This window comes from Astyanax mexicanus, chromosome 23 (assembly GCF_023375975.1).
Source record: "Astyanax mexicanus isolate ESR-SI-001 chromosome 23, AstMex3_surface, whole genome shotgun sequence".
Classification (NCBI taxonomy): domain Eukaryota; kingdom Metazoa; phylum Chordata; class Actinopteri; order Characiformes; family Acestrorhamphidae; genus Astyanax; species Astyanax mexicanus.
The window spans coordinates 476,532-500,525 of record NC_064430.1 but is presented as its reverse complement, the minus strand read 5'-3'; the positions used below and the strand labels follow the sequence as shown (position 1 = coordinate 500,525).

Sequence of the window (23,994 nt, the reverse complement as noted above, 5' to 3'; positions counted from 1 at the left end):
ATGTTTTAATGCACCCAAAATGCATTAACAAAATATAAGATATTAAGTAGCTTTCATACTAAATCAATGTTATTTCATTGTTTCACTTATTATATTTTGTAAAACTATAACAGTGCTGTCCTGAAGATAATCCTAAAAATAAACATTTTAGTATAAAAAACATACGTTATATAAGCTGGAAAATGAAAATTTAGCTAATGCACAAACACACATAGTTAGCTAACTAGCTAGCAATTTAGCATCTAACATACAGAAATGTTTATCCAGTAAGGTTTCTCCTACACCAAACTGATCACATTATCTACTAAATATCTCCAGATAAATGCATCTATATAACTGTAATGTATAAATAGTGTATTTAGTGATTAGTTTAGTAGGTAAGAAAGATTCTCTCTCTCAGTGCAGTGTAGCTAGCGTTAGCAGTGTAGCTAGCATTAGCAGTGTAGCTAGCATTAGCAGTGTAGCTAGCATTAGCAGTGTAGCTAGCAGATCAGAACCACAATAAACACCAAGTTAAAGTTCATTAATAAACTCTACTCTAATAAACTGAAGAAATAAAGTTTTTAACTTTACTTTTCCCCTCAGTTACATCTTTACCCACACAGACTGACTGTTTACCACCTGAAACACACCAGCTGAAAAACACTAGCTTAGCGTTAGCACACTGAAATAACCCAGCACTAGCCCGCTAAGCTAAGAGACTAGCTTAGAGTTAGCATGCTGAGGTAACCACCACTAATATATGACTGCTAAGCTAAAAGACTAGCTTAAAGTTAGCACGCTGAGGTAACCCACCACTAGCATACGGCCACTAAGCTAAAAGACTAGCTTAGAGTTAGCATGCTGTGGTAACCCACCACTTGCTAAAATACTAGCTTAGAGTTAGTTACTGATAACTGAGTTATCATTTTTACTGCAGAATTATATTAACTGGATTTACAGCAGTGATGCTCTGCAGATCTGTAGTAACATGCTGTACACAGGTTAAACAAACTTAATTTTTTTAACGTAATTTTGCTATAAAAAATACAGAATTATTTATTAGTCTGTTTTTATATATGCCCATCTGGCATCAAATAAACAGGAACAGGAAAAAATACACCACAATTGATCTCCATCCTGTGTTTTTATTTAAGACTAAAAAAGTAAAATCCAGATTGTGTGTACATGGTATGTATTATACTGTATAACTGCATTTCTCTCTAAATATACTATATACAGTCTGATATTCTGGTGTGTTGTTGTGTTCAGGTGTGATTGCAGGTTCTGCAGCTGGTGTTCTCCTGAGATATGCGTCTCCACTTCCTCCTGACATCATCATGGTCATTGCATTTCCCGGTGATATTCTCATGAGAATGCTGAAAATGCTGATTTTGCCTCTAATCATCTCCAGCTTAATCACAGGTAATTCATATACAGCAGAAAAATGTAAATATCAGTGATTACAGTGGTGCTTTGAGTGATGCAAGGTACCTAGCTACAGTAGGTCATGCTGTTTCTGCATCAGCAGCCAGAGTCAGAGAGAGAGAGAGAGAGAGTACAGTAGGTCATGCTGTTTCTGCATCAGCAGCCAGAGTCAGAGAGAGAGAGAGAGAGAGAGAGTACAGTAGGTCATACTGTTTCTGCATCAGCAGCCAGAGTCAGAGAGAGAGAGAGAGAGAGAGAGAGAGTACAGTAGGTCATACTGTTTCTGCATCAGCAGCCAGAGTCAGAGAGAGAGAGAGAGAGAGAGAGTACAGTAGGTCATACTGTTTCTGCATCAGCAGCCAGAGTCAGAGAGAGAGAGAGAGAGAGAGAGTACAGTAGGTCATACTGTTTCTGCATCAGCAGCCAGAGTCAGAGAGAGAGAGAGAGAGAGAGTACAGTAGGTCATGCTGCTTTTCCATCAGCAGCCGGAGTCTGAGAGAGAGAGAGAGAGAGAGAGAGAGTACAGTAGGTCATGCTGCTTCTCCATCAGCAGCCGGAGTCTGAGAGAAAGAGAGAGAGAGAGAGAGTACAGTAGGTCATGCTGTTTCTCCATCAGCAGCCGGAGTCTGAGAGAAAGAGAGAGAGAGAGAGAGTACAGTAGGTCATGCTACAGTACTCTCTTTCTCTCCACATCATTCCCATTATAATGCTGGTTGGTACAGGCATCTGTTAGCTGATAAATCAGAGCTGTGGATGCGACGCTTTCCTCCGAGCACTGTGACATTTTTCACAGTTTATAAATGTTAATATCTATATAATAAATATATATTTTGAGATATTAGACAGTCCATCATTTGTCCTCTCTCTGATTCCAGGCCTGGCCGGATTGGACGCTAAGTCGAGCGGGCGTCTCGGTACGAGAGCGATGGTGTACTACATGACTACCACCATCATCGCCGCGGTGCTGGGGGTGATTCTGGTGCTGGCCATCCACCCTGGCAACCCCAAACTGAAAGCTAATCTTGGGGAGGGGAAGAAGAACGATGAAGTTTCCAGTTTAGACGCTTTCTTCGATCTGATCAGAAATCTCTTTCCAGAGAATCTGGTGCAGGCGTGCTTCCAGCAGGTTAGTGCTGATTATCTTTACAACATTTATTAAACATGAGCTGCTTTAGAGCTGCTTTCCTTATGAAGATTGCACAGATCAAAAATAACATAATCCTATAAAATAATAATACTTTATTATTTTCCCCATTTCACCCTGTTCATGATTTTAAAAAAAACTCCATGATGTTTATTTTTTATTTATATTTCTAATTTCTCTCTGTTTACAGATCCAGACTGTTAGTAGTAAAGTGGAAATAGCTCCGCCTCCTCCTCCTCATCCAAACCGATTCGGACGAAACACCACAAAGGGTGCAGCGAAATATATCGTCAAGAAGACTCTTCAGTTCAAGAGTGGCATGAACGTATTAGGTGATTATTAATCTATTTTAACCCTTTTCACCATGATGTGTTAATGCTCACAGATCACTGTTACACTGTTTATCATCTACATTATTATCACAATCAACATCTACAACAGTCTATTTTCATTACTTCCTCCTGCGCCGTTTAAATAGCAACAGCACGTGTGAATATACAGCTCTGTAAAAAATAAAGAGAGCACTTCAGTTTCTGAATCAGTTTCTCTGATTTTGATATTTATAGGTTTATATTTGAGTAAAATGAGCATTGTTGTTTTATTCTATAAACTACAGACAACATTTCTCCCAAATTACAAATAAAAATATTCTCATTTAGAGCATTTATTTACAGAAAATGAGAAATGACTGAAATAACAAAAAAGATGCAGAGCTTTCAGACCTCAAATAATGCAAAGAAAACAAGTTCATATTCATAAAGTTTTAAGAGTTCAGAAATAATCAATATTTGGTGGAATAATCCTGGTTGGTGTTTAATCACAGTTTTCTTCATGCATCTTGGCATCATGTTCTCCTCCACCAGTCTTTCACACTGCTTTTGGATAACTTTATGCTGCTTTACTCCTGGTGTAAAAATTCAAGCAGTTCAGTTTGGTGGTTTGATGGTTTGTGATCATCCATCTTCCTCTTGATTATATTCCAGAGGTTTTCAATTTGGTAAAATCAAAGAAACTCATCATTTTTAAGAGCTCTCTTATTTTATTTATCAGGTCTGATCGGGTTCTTCGTGGCGTTTGGGATCATTATGGGGAAGATGGGAGAGAGAGCTCGGCTGATGCTGGACTTCTTCAACGTCCTGAACGAAATCGTGATGAGGCTCGTCGGGATGATCATGTGGTGAGAATTTAACACTCTGTATTCTGTAGAAACGTCGATTTTTGCGTCCCTTACCTTTACAGATTTATTGCACCTGAAAATGGTAAAAGGTTAAAATTTTAAAATTGTTATATATACGCTACCAATAAAATAAATAATAATAAATTAAGCTCTTAAGGTCTAGTCAATCCAGTGTACAGATATTTTCAAGGCCTTTAAGAAAAACAAATGAACTAAAAACTGAAAAAGGTAATTTTAGTATTGTAAAATAAAATAAAAAATCATATATTGCTTAGAAAAGAGGAGGTTACTTTTAGCAAACAATTCATTGCTTAACAGGAAACTGGAGAGAACTGCTACAGGAAGACGTCTGGCTGACCCACATGGAAACAGCAGCTTTAGCCTTTAGCTCAGATTAACATGATTAGTGTTAATCTGACAGGAAAAGAACTGCAGTAATAAAGTTATTAATAAGATAAACATGAAATAATAAAGCAGATTGTCTGGGTCATACAGCACTGCAGCTATTGGACTACTAAACTATAGGGGTGTTCTAAAACTTTTGACTGGTACTGTATATACTGTATATATATATTTCTTGAGACATCAGCCAAGCAAATGATAAATAACATGATTTTCTACTATTTTCATTTTAATGCCAAATTAATATTATAAAATAGACAAATATACTATGGCCTAGGAAAAGTTGTGTCTCCAGGAGTCACATCACTCTTATTTTGAAATTAAAATCACACTGAGGCTTTATCTGTTTTCAAGAGACCTATAAAGTAAAGCAGATTTTTTCATTTAGTTCATGATTTTATATGAGGCTTTTACCTGAAGTGACTTTTGTGGCCTAATAAATTATTAAAAAAACATTAGGAAACGCCCACAATCTGTAAACAAATGCATAAAATGTTAATAATAATTAAGATATCATTTATGTGTATTTATGCAGCCAATAATTGATGTAATATTATATAGTCTTAGTTTAAATTAAATATAAAAATATTAAGACACTTTATCATTCTAGAAGTGTGCGTTTCTGTAGAATAACCAATAAATAATCTACATTATCAAACAAAACAAGAACATGAGCATTATATGACTTTAATTACAGTATCGCAGTATAACTGTGATATAGTAAAGTTCTCTCTCTAAAACCCTGATTAATTCTGCTGAAGATAGAAATAATAGAAATGCAGTAGAGTTACTCCTCTTACCTGTTGCAGGTATTCTCCCGTGGGCATCGCGTGTCTGATCTGTGGGAAGATCATATCGATTAATGATCTGGAGGTGGTGGCGCGGCAGCTGGGGATGTATATGGTTACTGTCATCGTGGGGCTCATCATCCACGGGGGAATCTTCCTCCCGCTGATTTATTTTATCATCGTCCGGCAAAACCCATTCACCTTTTTTATGGGGGTGTTTCAGGCCTGGGTCACTGCGCTGGGAACAGCATCCAGGTAAACTACACCTTTATACTGATGATTAATTGGGAAATTATTCGATTAATCACGATTAACTGTACTTTTTCCTTCTTTTTAAGACTAACCTTTTAAAAATTGTAATGTTTACCATTAAAATGGTTAGATTTGCAAAATCTAAACAAAATTAATTGTATTAAAACGGTATTCTGTGATTAATGATGATGAAAATCATGTAAAAATCTAAAGAGATTTTAGAGGTTTTATCAGCATACCTATATCATATAGTTCTTACATTTTTCATTAGTTGTGTCAATCTGAAAAATAATCAGATTTTTGTGATTAATCACGATGAATCTCATTCTTTCTTCTCAAGACTTTAAATAAAGGATATTTAAATTGTTGCACAATTGAATATATATATACAGCTCTGGAAAAAATAAAGAGAGAGCGCTTCAGTTTCTGAATCAGTTTCTCTGATTTTGCATAGAAACCACCTGGCAACCCCTTAGCAACCACCATGTACACCATTGCGACATCTTAGCAACCACCTGGCAACTACTTCCTGCAACAACTTGGAAAGAGGAAACGTGTAATAATGAAATAAAAAGTAGTGTAATAATGACTCCGTATTTCTGCACCAAATAAAACCGATAATACGTCACCTGGATCTGTACAAGACAAATAATTTTAATAATATCACTTTAATAATCTAAAAATGAGGAATATTAGCTCTTTAGACTGTATATAAGACTATACATTTGATTGTTAAGATGTAGTATTATTTTTTCTGCAGTAAATCTAACAGTTTTTTCTGTCTGTATCTCAGCGCTGGAACGCTGCCGGTTACTTTCCGCTGTCTGGAGGAGAATCTGGGTATTGATAAGAGAGTTACGAGGTTTGTGCTTCCTGTTGGTGCCACCATCAACATGGACGGTACGGCTCTTTATGAAGCAGTGGCGGCCATCTTTATCGCTCAGATGAACGGAGTGCAGCTGGATCCTGGTCAGATTGTTACAGTCAGGTAGGTTCACGTCTGTTACAGCGGAATAAAGTACATTATTTAATTTAATGCAATAGTTTATTACACTTGGAATGCTCATGTGTGGCTCCTATGGGTGTAGTGTGGTCTGGGTGAGCTCCAGAAAGACATCAGAGAGTGTTTTATCAAAGTTCTGGGGATCATAAAGATAGTTGTAGATAAATGTAAGACGGGCTTCACCCAGTCTCTTTCTTATTATTGAATCATTAACACTGATCTTAACTGAGGTGAGTGAGATCTGCAGTTCTTTAAATGTTGTTCTGGGTTCTTTTGGGATCTCCTGGATGAGTTCTTCATGCCCTTTTGGAGTAATTTTGTTCGGTCGGCCGGTCACTCCTGGGAAGGTTCACCAGTGTTCCATGTTTTTTCTCCATTAGTGAATAATAGTGAATCGCTGTGGTTCTCTGGAGTCTCAAAGCTTTAGAAATGACTTTATATGCTTTTCCAGACTGATAGATGATCAGTAACTTTATTTTCTAATCAGTTTTTTTTTTGAGGCATAATGTGCTGCATTTTGAGATCTTTTATTTGCTTCATGTTGTCAGACAGGTTCTATTTAACCACCATTACAGCTCAAAATAATCCCACATAGGAAAAACCCAGATGTGGCCCATGTTTCTTGATCCCTGATGAGCATTAATATGTGGGGCCATATAGTGAAAAGATTGTACCTCAGAAATTAGCACTGAAGATATGAGGCTAATGTAGCTAACAAGCAGTAAAAACCTATATAATATCATTAGAGTTATGAGGCTAATGTAGCTAGCTAACAAGTATATTAATGTGCACGGAATACAGTAACACATTTTATCTACTTACAAACAACAGATTACATTACATTACATTACATTACATTACATTTGGCAGACGCTTTTGTCCAAAGCTACTTACAATATTGAAGTGCAAATAATAGAAGAGGTTAAGTACAAAAATAATAGAAGTTAAAAATAAAGCATCTATAGATAGGGCCTTAAGGAGGTCAGAGGGAAATAATGGGATAGAGGAGTAGAGAAGAGGAAGAAGGAGATGAGGTTAGAATTAGTTAGTTTGTTAGAGGTGTTAGGAGAGTAAGAGCTCTTTGAAGAGCTCTGTCTTCAGGAGTTTATTAAAGATAGTGAGAGATTCTCCTGATCTGGTAGTGGAAGGTAGTTAGTTAGAGGTGTTAGGAGAGTAAGTGCTCTTTGAAGAGCTCTGTCTTCAGGAGTTTATTAAAGATAGTGAGAGATTCTCCTGATCTGGTAGTAGAAGGTAGTTAGTTAGAGGTGTTAGGAGAGTAAGTGCTCTTTGAAGAGCTCAGTCTTCAGGAGTTTATTAAAGATAGTGAGAGATTCTCCTGATCTGGTAGTGGAAGGTAGTTTGTTCCACCATTGGGGAACTCTGTATGAGAACAGTCTGGATTGCTTTGTGTGAATGTTTGTTTGGTAAAGCGAGGCGACGTTCACTGGAGGAGCGCAGCGGCCGGGAGGTAGCGTAAGTCTTCAGGAGCGAGTGCAGGTAGGAAGGAGCTGTTCTGTCATCACCTTGTAGGCGATTGTAAGAGTTTTGAATTTGATGCGAGCATCAACTGGTAGCCAGTGGAGCTCAATGAGCAGCGGAGTGACATGTGCCCGTTTTGGCTGGTTGAAGACCAGACGTGCTGCTGCGTTCTGGATCATCTGGAGTGGTTTTACTACACAGGCCGGGAGGTCAGTTAGCAGGGCATTGCAGTAGTCGAGGCGTGAGATGACGACTGCTTGTACCAGGAGTTGGGTGGCCTGTTGCGTCAGAAACGGTCGAATTTTCCTGATGTTGTAAAGCGCAAAGCGGCAGGACCGAGCAACTGAGGCCACATGGTGCATGAAGGAGAGTTGGTCATCAACCAGAACACCCAGGTTCCTAGCAACCTTTGTCGGTGAGAGAGAGAGAGAGAGAGAGAGAGTCGATACTTATAGAGAAGTTGTGTTGAAAAGATGGTTTTGCTGGTATAACCAGAAGTTCAGTCTTTGAGAGGTTTAGTTGGAGGTGATGCTCCTTCATCCATGAGGATATGTCTGAGAGACACTGCGATATCCGTGCAGAGATTGAGTGATCTTCAGGTGAGAACGACAGGTATAGCTGGGTGTCGTCAGCAAATATTATGTCATTAAACATAAAAGAAATAAAAAAATTACATAATACATGCATAATACGTTAAAAAACACATGCACCAGAATGCATTAAAGTCACTAAAATCACTAAAATAAAGGAGGCTTGTCCTGAATCTGCAGCCTCCTGTACTGCATTCAGACCCATACCAGACCCACATGAGCATATTATACAGGATACAATAGAATTATGTACTCAAAAAGATCGGTTATAGACATTTGGAAATGTTTGTAGAAATGGAATATTTACACTTCATTCCAACTGTTCTTTTTTGTATACTAGAACTGGGCAATATGACAATATTATTATATATTATTATTAGGATAAATTTTGGGTACCACTTTAAAATAAGTCTCCTTGTATAAATAGGGTGTATAAATAGTTTATAAAGAATTCCACATTTGTTTATACTGTTAATCCTCAGATTTTACTATTTATCTTAATTTGTCTTTTCCATCAGTCATCATTAACTTATTTTCTGTTAATAACTTTATTAATTTAGCTATAATAACATATTAAATAACTAAACTGAATTTCTATATTATTTTATTATTATTAGATATGTTAAAAAAGTCATTTTCACTATTGTTGCTGTTTCTGTTTATGTGTTTATTAAGTGCTTATTAACCCTCCTGTTAAGTTTGAAGATCTAGGAAAAGTAGTATTTTTTCAGTATAAAACTTCTTCTACTTGCATTAGTTAGTATAATTAACATATATTATGAAAATGATTAATCTCACATATTTGCAACAATCACCCCCTGCAAAAACTAAATCTAAAACAACATTGCAATGTTATGTAAAAGTATTGTGTTTTATACGTTGATTTCAAAAATAATAAAGTAGTGAAAAATTAAAAATGTATTTTTTAAATACAAAACTAGTGATTTATTCTAATTGAAGCATCACATGTTAGAGGTAGGGAACACCACTGCACTAAATATTGATAGAATAATTAGTAATGGAGGTAGTAATTAAAAATTTACACTGCTTATAAGGATTTTTTGGGTTTCAGATCATCTTTTGGATAGTTACACACATGCACCGGGTCAAAAGACCCCTGACAAATGAACATAACAGGAGGGTTAATAAAAACTCATTTCTAAACTATTTATAAAAAAGCTTTATAAAGGAGCATTATTTTGAAGTGGTATCAGATTTTGTATAATCGTATCAATAATAGGAGAAGATGTTTAGTCCTTAAAGAAATAAAAAATGTGCAGCAACAACTGCATTTTGATGCATTTATTCTGTGTTTTGTAAATAATAGTATTTGTATTTGTAATATTTCATGTCGCCCTGTTCTACTCTTATTTACTGGATTAATCTCTCTGATTTTAGTAGTAAATTTTCCAGTAGAAGTCTAAGCAATGTACCAAAATGAGGTGAAATGAATGGCCTGTTTCTCTCCACAGTCTGACTGCTACTCTAGCGAGTGTAGGAGCGGCCAGTATTCCCAGTGCTGGACTGGTCACCATGCTGCTGATCCTCACTGCTGTGGGACTGCCCACCCAGGACATCAGTTTACTGGTAGCAGTGGACTGGTTACTGTGAGTACAGCATACTCCACACATACTCCACACATTCTATACCATCACTCAACACTTAATACACTACACTGACATGCCACATTTAATGGGACAGAGATTATAATAAGTAATAATAAGAATGCTGGGCGGAGTCTCCTGCACTGAATATGAATGTTTTAACTGTTCACACCTCCTCATTTAAAGTTTTTCTTTTTTTAATGTATTTTCTACATTGTAGATTAATATTAAAGACATGAAAATGACTATGGGACACACATGGAGTTACGTAGTAAATCGTAAAAAAGTGTTACTCCCCCGCAATGTCATTTCTTTTGCATTGTGGTTTGGCTCTAAATTCCATCTATGCTTTTAAAAATATTTTTTCATAATAAATCCATAATATTTAAATCATAAAATACACATTTTAGTTGTTTCCCAGTTGTGTTTTACTCAGTCCTGTTACCGTAACACATTACCCTGATCATCTAAAAACATCTGGAACATTCTACAACAGGAAGTTACATCTACAACAGGAAGTGACATCAGCTGGTTCTGGTTCTGAAGATCACGAAAAGACCAGAATTAAGTTCCCTCATTTATTTTTTGTTAGGTTGTGTAGTAAAGAGAAACACAACTGTACCAGTTCAACACAACTTGTCTTTTACTGGAGCACACTGCATAACATACACTTCTCTGTTCTCCTCTTCTCTGCCTACCTCCTCCTCCTGCTGCACTTATACAGTGCCTCCTAGTGGAGGTTCTGATTTAGAACTCTATAGAACATAACATTTTCCTTTCACCAAAAGTATTGTACCATCTGGAAAATAAGTGCTGGCTACCAACAAAAATGTATATATATATAAACCTACTTAACTGGTGAACAGAGCATTGCTAAAGTAAACATAAACAAAACACGCAAAACACTAAACAGTCAGGTTCTATACTACAACATTAGACTATTAGTGCATTGCCAAATTTATTTTGTCACATAGTCCTTTAGCCATATGGGCTCCCGTCTAGCACGTCTTTCAATCCTAGTGTTGACAACACTGGGGCTTGGTTGTTGAGTAGAACTGTTATGCTCTTCAGCAGACAAGCTGAATTCTGCAGGCAGCATAGCCAGACGTGAGGCGTCCCATACACGACCATCGGTGAGCTTGTAACTATGCGTTCCACTTTTCCATGCAATTTGGAGAGGCTCAGTGAACCTTGACTTCCCTTTCTTCACATGAGTTGGCTTTCTCACACGCACAAAGTCCCCTTCCTTGAACCTTGGTGTTTGGGCATGTCGCCTGGAATCTGTGTAGGTTTTCATTTTCTGTTGCTGCTGTTGCACTCGTTTTTGTAGTTCTTTGTTTCCTGGGCCCATCTCAGTCAGTGGGAGGACATTCAGCTTTGTCCTCATCTGTCTTCCAAAGAGGAGTTCAAATGGAGATGTCCCAGTGGTTGCATGTGGAGTAGCTCTATATGTTTGCAGAAATTTTGTGATGGATTCCTTCCATGGCTTCCTCTCTTTTTCTGCTGTAAGTATAGCATGCTTAAGAACTTTGTTCCATCTTTCGACAGCCCCATTTCCTTGAGGGTGATATATTGATGAGCGAATATGCTTAACATCTCTGTCCTTGAGAAACGAAGCAAACTCAGATGAGAGAAACTGGGGCCCGTTATCTGTGACAAGCTCCAAAGGGTTCCCTTTCTGACTAAAGACAGAACACAGAAAATCAGTGACAGTGCATGCAGTCACTTGTGGAGCAAATGCTACTTCCGGCCATTTGGAGTGATAGTCTACCAATGTAATAGCAAATTTGCACTCAGCAGGGCCAATTTCAAAAGGACCTACTATGTCCATGGCAAGTTTTTGCCAGGGGCCATCAGGGTACTCTACTGGGGTCAGCGGAGCAGGTGCCGTTCTTGCAGTCTTGTCATTCAGTTGGCATGTCACACAGGCCGCGATGGTGGATTGCACAAGTGAGTCCATTCGAGGCCACCAATACAAGTCCCTCAATCTTTGTTTAGTTCTGACAATGCCCTGATGACTTTCATGGGCTAAACTGACCATGTGTGAACGAAGACTGAGTGGCACAAGCAGTCTGTGACTTCCCCGAAGTATCAACTCCTCATGACTGGTGAGTTCATCCCTGACATGGAAATATGGAACCATGTCCACAGGTAAGTGTGAAGCTTTGGAAGGCCAACCACTTGTAATGTAGGTGCGCAGTGTACTTAACTCAGGACAAGAAGAGCAGGCAGCAGCAAAGTGAGACACAGGGACAGCCGAGAGCAGTGTGGAGATGGCAGCCACAGTTTCAGGTTCAGCATCAATGGTAGAGTCATCTTTATTGGGTAGCGGCAGGCGTGAAAGGCAGTCAGCTGCTCGGTTGTCTACACCTCGCCTGTAAGCAATATCATAGTTGAAGCACAGAAGTCTGGCAGACCAGCGGGCAATTCTCAAGCCAGCACGTCCCATGCCTCTGGTGGCAAGCAGTGTGGTTAAAGCCTGATGGTCAGTCTTTAACGTGAATTTTGTACCCCATAAGTATGTTCTCCAGCGCTCTGTAGTCCAGACACATGCCAATGCTTCTTTTTCAACCACTGAGTATTTCCTCTCTGTCGGTGTCAGTGCGCGAGAGGCAAAGGCCACAGTTTTCTCAGTGTTGTCTGGATGGAGCTGAGATAAAACTCCCCCAATGCCATAGTCAGATGCGTCTGTTGAAACAATGGTAGGAAGGGCTGGGTCAAATAAAGCCAGCGCAGAACTCTTGGTAATGAGCTCTTTTACTTTCTGGAAGCTCTGTTGTGCTTTGTCAGTCCATTTGAAAGTAGTAGACTCTCTTAGCACATCTCTCATTGGTTCGACAACTGAGGCATAGTTCTGAATGAATTTAGCATACCAGGCTGTAAGGCCTAAGAATGATCTGAGCATTGGAGCATCAGAAGGTGCAGGAGCATCCCGTATGGCTTCAATGTGTGTATCATCAGGCAGGATACCATCTCTTCCTATAGTATGACCCAGGAAGGAAAGCTTCTCCTGACGAAAGTTGCACTTTTCTCTGTTCAAGTGTAAACCTGCCTCTTGTAGCCTGTGTAATACTGCTTTCAGATGAGCATCATGGACCATGGCTGAGGAGCCATGAACTATTATGTCGTCTAAATAGCACTGGACACCAGGGAGACCTTTGAGAACAGTTGTCATTAGCTTTTGAAAAGCTGCTGGTGCTGAGGCTAATCCATAACATACTCGCTTGTACCTGAAAAGGCCATCATGAGTAATAAAAGCAGTTAGGTCTCTGCTATCCTCATGCAATGGAACCTGGTGGTAAGCATTCGCAAGGTCAATTGTAGAAAACACTGTAGAGCCTCGGAGCTGTGAAAATAATTCTTCAATGTGTGGGAGTGGGTAGCTGTCAACAATGACTGCTTTGTTAGGTTCTCTGAGGTCCACACACATCCTGATGCCACCAGATTTCTTCTGAGTCACTACAATTGGTGACACCCAAGGTGATGCATCGATTTTTTCAATTATGTCAGCTGCTAGGAGGGTTTTCAGCTCTGCCGATACTGCATCCCTCACAGAAAAGGGTAGACGACGGAGCCTCTGCTGGACAGGTGAAACATCATCTCTCAGCTTCACTTTATGCACAAAGTTTTTCGCACAGCCAAATGCAGGCTCTGTAGGGCTTGACACTGCCAGCACACTAGATGATGATGAATGGACTTTGTTTCCTGAAATGCACAGATTTAGCGCTGTTATTAAGTCCAGACCCAGCAAAGGGCTTCCTGTTTTCACAATGTAGAATGTAGCTGGTACTTTAAGTCCATCATGAAATGCAAGTGTGTTCATTTGTCCCAACACAGGCAGACTCTCTTTTGAGTATGTCACCAAGCTCACATCACTCTGTGCAAGTGATATGTCATTAAAGTGTTCTTTGTACAAGTTCTCTGGCAACAGAGAAACAGACGACCCAGTATCCACAATCAATTCAAGTGGCTGTGTACCTGATGATGTGCTCAGTTCAACAGTGCAAACGATTTTATTCGGAGCAAGGTTTGCATTTGTCATGTAAAGCACAGTAAGCTCAGGTACTTCAATTTATCTGACATCATGTTTGTGGGCAGAGCGGCACACTTTAGCAAAGTGTCCAAGTTTTCCACATGTTTTGCAAGTTTTGTTAAGAGCTGGGCACTGTCGTGAATTTGCTAGGTGAGTGTCTGAGTTACAGCGAAAGCATCTGCGTGATGTTTGTCGAGTTGTTGCCTTATCTTGTCCTGGTGTACTGTTAGCACGTTGGGGGTTGTGAATTTTCTTTCTCACATGTACCCTCTGAACTGGAACTTCTGCTGATTTTGTCAGTTCAGTAGCATTTGCAATGGCACACTCTACTTGGGTAGCAATTTGCACTGCTTTTTCTAATGTTAGGTCAGGTTCAAGCAGCAAACGCTCCCGAATCCTGTTACTGTACGCCTTTTCAACAATTTGGTCTCTAAGCATTTCCTCCTCTTTGTCTCCAAATGCACACAGTGAAACAACATCACGTAAGGAGGCTACATACTGCGCAATGGGCTCATCTCGTCTTTGTTCCCTTTGTCTGAATTTATGTCTTTCGGCAATGACGTTCACTTTTCGAATAAAGTGTAATTTCAAGGCAGAGAGAGCAGTATCATATGTAGTACCTGTGTTAGGTAGTGTATAGAAAAGTCTTTGAGCTTCTGTACCGAGGCAGTGGAGTAATGTAGCACGTCTACGGGTATCTGGCCATTCATCCCCCTCTGCACGAATAACAAGCAGGTAATTCTCGAACATTTGCAGCCACGTACTGAACGGAAGCGTCGGCTCACCTGGACACTGGAGAAATGGTGGGGGCAGGGGAACGGCCATCCTCGTCGCCAATTTGTTAGGTTGTGTAGTAAAGAGAAACACAACTGTACCAGTTCAACACAACTTGTCTTTTACTGGAGCACACTGCATAACATACACTTCTCTGTTCTCCTCTTCTCTGCCTACCTCCTCCTCCTGCTGCACTTATACAGTGCCTCCTAGTGGAGGTTCTGATTTAGAACTCTATAGAACATAACATTTTTCTGTATATTTTATTGATCTTATTGTAACGATGACTGTTACTCAAAACATAAAGAGTAACAGGAGTGAGGATTGTCCCCTGGTTTATTGGTTTATTAATGTGAGCCACTTTTTTAAAATTCTGTTTCGTTTATCATTTATCCATTTGTTTAATAAATTGTCTGATAATAAATTTCAGGTTTGGGATTTCTTTACAAGATAAAAATGGCTTTGCCTTTTTTTTTTTTAGAAAAATTCAATGTGAAGGAGAAATGTTGTCTGTAGTTTATAGAATAAAACAACAATGTTCATTTTACTCAAACATAAACCTATAAATAGCAAAATCAGAGAAACTGATTCAGAAACTGAAGTGCTCTCTCTTCATTTTTTACACAGCTGTACACAGAACTTTATTGTCAGGTTCCTATACATGAATATCACTAATAATAAACAACCTATTTACGTCAATTTCTCATATGTTTCTAATTCTTTTAATCTTTTGCTGTGTAAATTACAGTACAACTCTCACAAAAATATCTTAAAAATCTTAAACGTTGAGTTTGGCACCCACTATCAGGCCTCGCTCTAACTCAGCACCATAATTCACATAAATTTTTATGGCCTTGCTATGAGCACATCAGCCAGTGATCAGCCAATCAACCTCACTCAAAGGATAACTCAGGTATTGGCCTTCACAAGCCGTCCGCTGCAGTAACGCTTCATGATGAGCTTACGTACATGTCCCATGGGATATGTTTTGGGTTCTCATGGACAGTTCTTGCCAGATGCCGCTGGTCACCATCCTTACGTAGTGCCGTCCCATTATGTTTGGCATGTCAGTGTATAACCTGTAATAAACCAGTGCTGGTGTTATTGTCTCTATAGATGTTGCAGCCTGTGTGTTTCTCTGTTTCTCCACTTTTACCGTAACAGGGATCGTTTCCGGACGTCGGTGAACGTGGTGGGCGACTCGTACGGTGCGGGAATCGTCTACCACCTCTCTAAAGACGAGCTGGACATGTTCGACGCCCAGCAGATGAGAGCGGACGAGTACGAGATGACCAAGACTCAGTCCTTCTACGAGAACAACACCAACCACGGCGTCTACGTCTCGCGCAACTCCTGCCCTCAGGTCCTGATGAAAGATGACTGCAAGGTGAATATCACTCTCACAGATATAGAAACCTGTATGTAGAGAAAGACGCTTTTACTGTGTCACTTTTTTATTTTCACTCTTTTTTTATTTGTATATTATATTAAATTATATCACTTTCTGCCGCGAGTGCTCGAAGGTATAATTCAGAGACTGAATAAGAAAAGAGACGGAGAAATGAATAAATAAATAAATAAATATGGTCTTATTATTTATTTATTTATTTATATTGTTCTTGTTCACAGTGAAATAGCAGATTTGTCTGGGAAAAAAAAAGTTTATAATCTTTTTATATTCAGTTTTATGGGTTTGTTGGGCAACTTCTTCATGTTTGAACGAGGCAGAATTCTTTTTTTCCTTTTTGTTTTCCTTAAAAACACAAAATAAGTCCTTATAAAATGATTACAGTATATGATGAATGGTCTAGGCTGCTGGATTGACTGGATTTAGACTGTAAAGCCAAGCTGGTTTTGGCTTTTTTATTAAGAATAACAATTAGAAATGAAAGAGAAGCTAAACAGAGGGTGTTTATATCATATACAGAAGTAAATACCAGTCTTTTACATTTTATTTTTGAGTATTGAGTGCTTTCTCTGTTGAGTGCTGATGACAAAGGCTGCTATTTCATCTGATTCAGTGTTCTTCTGTGGAACAGTGAGCCTGTTTTTTGGGCTTTTTGAGGGAATCTTATCTGATTTAACTAAGATTGTTTTTTTTATTTGTGCTGTTTTTTTTTGTTTTGTTTTGTTTTTTTGGTTTATTCTGTATTTTCTTAGTTTTTCTGTTGCAGCTGAACAGATATAAGTTCTTTAAGACTCTTGTATTTTAAATTTAGGCCAATTTTCATGCTCAGTGTAGGATGATGAAGAATAGTGAGCATTTTAATGTTCCTCAGCAACTTTAGGCAACTTGCTTTGGGCAGAGATTCCATTCAGTTAATCACAAAACTGATCTTTACATCCAGACGCCTTCAGAATCTCCATTGGGTTTCTTACACTGTTCAAAAATTTGAGTACCAATATGGCCATTATTTTATGGCAGGGGTCGGCAATTAAGTTTGATCGCAGGCCAGATATTTTCCAAGCCATTACATTATGTGGCCACAAAAAAAATGTTGTTTTGTAAACTGAAGTGTAATGGGATGGAGCGCTACATGGACTAGTAGCTCTTCAGCCCAGAGGGTTATTGAACCAAATTGCAGAACAGTCGATCTCAAAGCAGGTAAACCCTGGAAGAGAGGAATAAACAAATAAATAAATAAACGCATGTCGTCAGGGTCGCGCTCCAATACAGTACCACTGCCCCAGCTAATGAATTATTGGGACACGGCCTGGAAAAAACAAACTTATAAGGAGATGAGAAGCCCGAGAACGGGTGGAAAAACGAGAACGAGCAGAAACTAAAGTCATGCCGAGAGCGACAGAGAGAGAGAGACGGGGGAGGAATGTAAACAGAAGCTCACCAGAGAAGCAGCATTTTATTATTATTTATTCAATTAGCGTTCATTATAGTTCAAACAACCTCATGGGCCCTCGGGCCGCCTATCGCCGACCCCTGCTGTATAGCATCTGTGCTACTTAAGAGTATTTGACAACCAGTATTCTCCCCCGTAGGTTTACCCTATTCATTTGATTATAGCGCCATCACCTGGCGTAATGAAGCAGCAACTTTAGTAAGTCTAATTGGGAAGCGAGTCTTATGCCAGGTTTACTCTACATGTCTGGTTGTTCTAGTTATCTGGGTCTATTTGCTATAAATGGTGTTCAAAAAGCTGAAGGCTGGCACTGAGTGGTCCAGCGGTCTAAAGTGCTGCTACTATGAACAGGAGGTTGCAGGTTTGAACCCCCACTCATCCAGCTTTACCATCAAGCTGCCGGCGCTCAGAGGAATCACAATTGGCCCTGCTCCCTCCGGGTGGGTAGATGGCGCTCTCTCCCTACATCACTCCTAGGGTGATGTCCACAGCACAGGGCGTCTGTGAGCTGAGGTATCAGAACCGAGTCGCTGCGCTTTCCTCCGAGCGTTAGCGCTGTGATGATACTCGGTAATCACTAGTGATAGGGGGAGTCCTAATGAGTGGGTTGGGTAATTGGCCGTGTAAATTGGGGAGAAAAATGTGAAAAATTAGAAATAAAATTATAAAAAAAAAAGCTGAAGGCTGATGTTGTTGTTATTATTATTATGATGCACTGTAATGAATGGTATCTCTGCTCCAGGCTGTAGGTGATGTAGGTGATGTAGAGTTACCAGCAGCGGTAAATGCATTTTGAATGTGCCTTGGTCCAACAGTTAGATGTCCCTGATAATTGCTTTCAGGTAACCTTGGCCCAAAACGGTTCCCCTGCGGATTTCTCTCTTGTTGAGGAGGAACCTTGGAGACAGGATTAACACAGCACACAGATCCAGCTCCGCCTTATCCCGAGTCCCGCGAGCTTATTCCTCCTGCTGAAAACAGACCAACCAATGCAAACGCTTTACACTCTTTACACTCTTTACACTATTTTACCACACAGACGTCAAACAGCCTCTGTTCTCACGCACAGGAACGGACAGTCACGTGACGGTCGCAGTCTTCTCCACGTGGCGGAGAATGAGAATGTAGCTTGGAGCCCTCGACACTCGATCAGTGGTTGTTAGCTGGGTAAAGGGGGGCGGGGCTAGAGATTCGGGCTCCGTTCTACAAGCCTTACCTGAGAAAAACTGAGAAAACAGATAAAAGCACAACATCCACCCCCGATTCCAGCCTGATCTAAAATACAGAGCTTTTTTGAGATGTTGTAATGGACAGATGAGCGTAGCAGTGAATGTGTGCTGTGGTCAGGTGGCCTTGCATCTTCTTGTTCTTGTTTATTTGATCATTTAATGTAACTGGGGGATTTGGGGGGGATTTTGGGTTACAGAGCTTCAATCTGAAATCAGCTGCTTTCCAGTAACGCACCACGGCCCAAACCCAATTCACATTTGTACCCTACCTTTTTGTATTTTAGCATCAGTCTCGAGAGGTTAACATGACAGTTACCCAGATAACCAATTAACCTTCTCTCTTATAGCATTCAGGTGACATCACTGTAACGTCACTTGCGTCTATACTTTTGGGAATGAAGTTTCCATAATTCCAGTATTTAAACTTTCGCTAACACTTTCTCTGAATGTCATCTCTATTAGGCTCTATAACTACATTAATAACATTATAATACAATAATAAGGCATTATAAACGTGGCTATAAATATTTAGATAAATGCATAACTCATTATAGCCATATTTAATAAGCATTATGACTTGACTTGATCATAATACATTATAAGCTATATATCTATCATTAATAGTCTAGTCCCACAATGAAAGTCTGTCACTTTACTTAGAGTGCACAATGACCTGTTATAATATATAATAAAATTTTATTTCCTGTTCCACCTTATATCGGGAATAGCCTGCTAGTGCACTGCTAATGCTAACTGCTGCTGCACTATTTAAGGTGGAACAGGAAATTTAGCTGGCTATAGTCCTAGATGTACTACTAAACACACTTTTATTTTAGAAAACTAAATATGGCGGCTTTCAAAATGGCGGTCAGGTTCAAGACATTGCATAAAAGATAGGCCCTCTTAACCTTTACTTGCTTTATTTTATTTTTACTTGTATTCATATCAGGCGTTTTCCCTTTAGTTTTTTAAATAAAAGGACATCCTGAGACTATTGACTTAATCTGTACTATATAATGCAAAGCTTATTCTTATCATTGATAAACCTTCATTAGAAGAATTTGTATTCCCAAAACTTTGCCCAACCCTTCCAACCTCACAAAATTCAGAAAATTCTAAATGGTAGGGTTAAGATGTGAAATGGGATTGGGCCCAAGTCAAAGTGCTCCCCCCCTAAAGCTCCCTCTATAGGCTCCCTATAGCACTGCTGCTCCAATCACAGTCACCCTAGAGTCCAAATCACCGGCAGGTACCGCTCACTGACCCGACACCGGTTCTACTGAGAGGTTAAACAGAACACAGGACCACCGCTTGTTTGCAGGAGCTCAGTTTGACAGGCTTGGCTTAGTTGGATTAACCCTTGGTGGCAGAACTCAAGATCAGCCTCTTACTGTAAGAGCTTCCCAGCGTCGCCTCCGACTGCTGACGCTTATTTTTAGCTGCTGGTCGACGCAAACGCCACGTAAGCAGTTAAACAGTACGAGAAACAGTGTCTTTTTCCACACGGAGACAGCGCTGAGGCAAAGCTAAAGAGTAGCCAATGGGAAGGGTTGGTCCAAAGCATCTCCGTGCATGCTCACCTCCGTCTGCAGGTCACGCGTATGTTCTGTGTGCTTTGTTTGATGTTTATTTATTTTATTTGCTAATGAAAAACCTTGCCTTGAAAACATCAATTCAATCAATTCAGTCAATTGCAAACAATTGTGCAAAAAGCTACGACATTAACTAAGCTTTTATAAAATACGTAAATTCTCAGTACAGACCCTCTAAAGAGAGGGGTCCTAAACAAAATAGACCAATGAAGTCGGCCGTCATTCTGTAGTTCTTGCTGGAACTCTGTGACTAACCTCTATTTTCAATGGTATAAATGAATGGGGTTTAAGAGTCTGATCCAGAGGTAGGCAGCCACCAGCACCCAATCACAAATTGACTTGTGGGTTTTAACACCATTGAGCACGAGGTAGAAGGGTTAGGTGAAGGTTATGTAAATAGTCTGGTGTAGGATCTGCAAATGAAGCTGTTAAATTTGCCGTAAACTCAAAATATCTTACGCTGTAGGCTGATGTTTAAACAGCAGAAGTATATTAGCCTGCTCTGCTGCATAGGGCGCTCGCACAGGAATCACAATTGGCAGTGCACTGACTCAGAAGGCAGAAATATAAACTTTAGACTAAAGATGTAAAATACGCTAAACTAATGCTACTGCTCACTGAATTTACACTTTTATACCTTTTTAAACACTTTTGTGGTCATCCTTAAAGTGATACAACATCTAAAATCAGAATCTGAATCTGAATCACACATACAAAAAAAATTGGCTTGATGAGAGCAACACTGATATATGACATTTAACAGTTACATTTAACAGACTATTGACAAACATTGCACTACTACAATAAACAATAAATAAAATAAGAATATAGTTAAAAGCACTAAGTAATAATAATGAAAGAGCACTAAAGAGTAATGGAAGCTAAGAGATAAACAAAATGAAAAAAAAATAAAAATGAAAATCAGAACTGTACACATATCAGAGATAGAATCTAAAGCGTGGTTCTCTAGTTACTGAGATTAATGAAATGTAACTATTACATTTTAAATAATTATTATAGCATTAGCTTACAGCTTATAGCATGTAGCAATTTTCATTTTTTGGCTCCTAAACAGACAATTATTTCAGAGGATCCAGTGATGTTCAAAAGAAAAATGCACATAAAACTAAATATTTAGTTTTTTTTAGGGTATATTCAGAGTTTTATCACAACATTTGACAATGGCATTTTTTTTAAAACCCCATTAATTTCTGCCATCGATAATTCAGTTTGGACCCAGAGCGCCAACTACAGGCACAACAGCGTGGTGCCAACTGCAAAACGACGGCCTGCCTATTCGTAGCACAGTTCAAGCTCACAGTTTTTGTCTAAGTGGTGAAATTTGGTCAGAATTAGATTTTTTGCAGTATTGCAGAAAGGCGCTCGCATCTTCAAGTGCTGCTGCTGATTAAAGAAGTGAAGAAATAAAACTTGATCTCAGAATCTGGCGAAGAAAAAAACGAATAACTTTCACTTCTCTTTTGCACCAGAATCTTACTTTTTATATTAAAGTGCCTCCTAGCACTTTGTGTGTATATGTATCATTCACTAGATCTAGAGTTTCTGTCAGCTAATATATAAATATACACATATATGTATTATCAACATTCTGTCTCTGATTTTGTAACCTGGTAGTCAGCTGTTTGCTAATTGTTTAAAAAAACATAGAGAAGTCATGTATATGTACACTCTATGAGCACTTTATTGGTGTCAGAAGTGGTGGAATGAGGATTTCGAGAACTGCTGATCAGCGAACAGCAGAAGAGCTGATTGGGTTTCATTTATATCAGTTAAGAACAGAAAGCTGAGGCTGCAGTAAAGCTGAGTAGAGCTAAGCTAACAGTCCAATAAATCATTTAAGTGTTTACATCACTGGGGCTTCATAACTGAGTCGTTTCTCTGGGTAAAAACATTCTGGATGTTTCAACATTTGGGATTAAACATGTTTTTTAAATTAATATAAGTCTGGTGTAGTTCAATTTGCCGTAAACTCAGGATATCTTACGCTGTAGGCTGATGTTTAAGCTGCAGAAGTGTATTAGCATGCTCTGCTGCGTAGGGCGCTCGCACAGGAAACACCTTTAAGTGCATTGACTCAGAAGGCAGAAATATAAACTATATAAACTATAAGTCTTTATGTATAAACTAAAGATGTAAAATACATGTAAACTAATGCTACTGCTCACTGAATTTACACTTAAATACCTTTTTTAACACTTTTGTTGTCATCCCTAAAGTGATACAACATCTAAAATCAGAATCAGAATCACGCATAAAAAATTTGGCTTGGTGAGAGCAACACATATTTAACATTTACTGAACATTTAAATGAAGCAGTTAAATACACCGTAAACTCAGAATATCTTACGCTGTAGCCTGACATTTAAGCTGCAGAAGTATATAAGCTATATAAGCATGCTCTGCTTATAAATGAATATAAGTAAACACTTTTTGTGTTGTGTTTGTAACACAAAGTAAAGAAAGATGGAGGCCTGGAAATGGATTGAGGCAAAGTTGTTAATCAGCAGAACTTTAAAGCAATGTTTCCAACATCTGCTTAAATTCACGCTTTGAGAAATTAAGAGATTTAAAAGCGAAAATAGGCCGCAACCAGTATTATATTGACGTAAATATAATTAATGCGTTCCTAATAAAGTGCTCAGTGAGTGTAGATCTGCATGCCGATAGATTTATTGTCATTTTATTGGTTTAGATTATTGCAGGTTTTATTTTTTTTGTGTAGCTGTTCAACTATACTCTATATGCATCCATTATTCTGTTATTTTGTTTATTTCCGAACAATTATTTATATGGTTCACGATGTTAATGATGATTCATCTCAGGTAAAGAAAAAAACTTGGTTGGGAAAAATGAAGTACTGTTAAAGACTGTTGTGATAATAATATTTATAATAATAACTATAATATCATTTTTCACTTTGACTCTTTGAACTATGATGGTGTATAACTGTGTTTTACTGTATTTTATTTTTTGGGAATTGAGTGTTCTGTATGTTAGGGTTTGTTATAATGACACTTAGGGGAAAAAGTCAAATTTCTGATTATATATATATACTGTATAAACGCAGTGTATTATAAAGCAGCGTAATCCTGATCTCCTCACTGTTCCAGTTTAACACAGGTCTCAGAGTGTAAACAGTCGGGATGTGTGTATTAGATTCTGTGTAAAGTATGTTAATGTGTGTACTGTGATTGGTTATGGGTGTTCAGGCGGGGCCTGATGCGATAACCCAGTTTTCTGTGTGTTGAGAATTTTATTCCTATGTTTTATTCAGTAAATGTATGTATAAATATATATATTTATTGTTTTTAATGTGACGTCACGGTCACTTTGTGCTACCCTGTTTTATTGCAGATGTTGAAGTCATGATAATGTACTTGCACACCAAGATTCACTTTTTCAATTTGTCTTTTTCCTCTATTTTTCTATGGATGCTTATGATCAATTGTAAATAAAGGAAATATTGTATGTATTTTCTGTCTTTTGTGATTCATATGTACAAAAAAATATATATTTACTTCATTATACTTTAGTGTCTCTATCTTACACTGATGCTCATTGCTTTCTTACACCCGACCAACAGTCAATTTTCACCCCTTCCTCTGGAAATGAGGTGTGTTCAGGTACATTTCTGGAGTTTT

At 38.6% G+C, this 23,994-nt stretch overlaps 1 protein-coding gene and 1 long non-coding RNA gene across 2 annotated transcripts in view; one reads left to right on the top strand and one right to left on the bottom strand.

Moving 5' to 3' along the window:
- Window positions 1–23,825, top strand: part of LOC103035188 (excitatory amino acid transporter 2-like) — a 37,586-nt gene extending 13,761 nt beyond the window's left edge. The window contains exons 3-11 of the mRNA XM_049470979.1: window positions 1,252–1,404; window positions 2,283–2,533; window positions 2,742–2,883; window positions 3,602–3,728; window positions 4,940–5,173; window positions 5,964–6,158; window positions 9,715–9,849; window positions 15,818–16,040; window positions 18,354–23,825. Coding sequence (XP_049326936.1) covers window positions 1,252–1,404; window positions 2,283–2,533; window positions 2,742–2,883; window positions 3,602–3,728; window positions 4,940–5,173; window positions 5,964–6,158; window positions 9,715–9,849; window positions 15,818–16,040; window positions 18,354–18,425 — 1,532 coding nt within the window. The 3' untranslated portion in view covers window positions 18,426–23,825. The remainder of the gene's footprint in view (window positions 1–1,251; window positions 1,405–2,282; window positions 2,534–2,741; window positions 2,884–3,601; window positions 3,729–4,939; window positions 5,174–5,963; window positions 6,159–9,714; window positions 9,850–15,817; window positions 16,041–18,353) is intronic.
- LOC125787160 (uncharacterized) lies at window positions 17,827–18,822 on the bottom strand. The gene is made up of 2 exons (XR_007429103.1): window positions 18,579–18,822; window positions 17,827–18,482 (listed from the first exon to the last, which is right to left on the bottom strand). It is a non-coding gene; the product is annotated as an uncharacterized LOC125787160 (long non-coding RNA).
- Window positions 23,826–23,994: the final 169 nt, after the last annotated feature.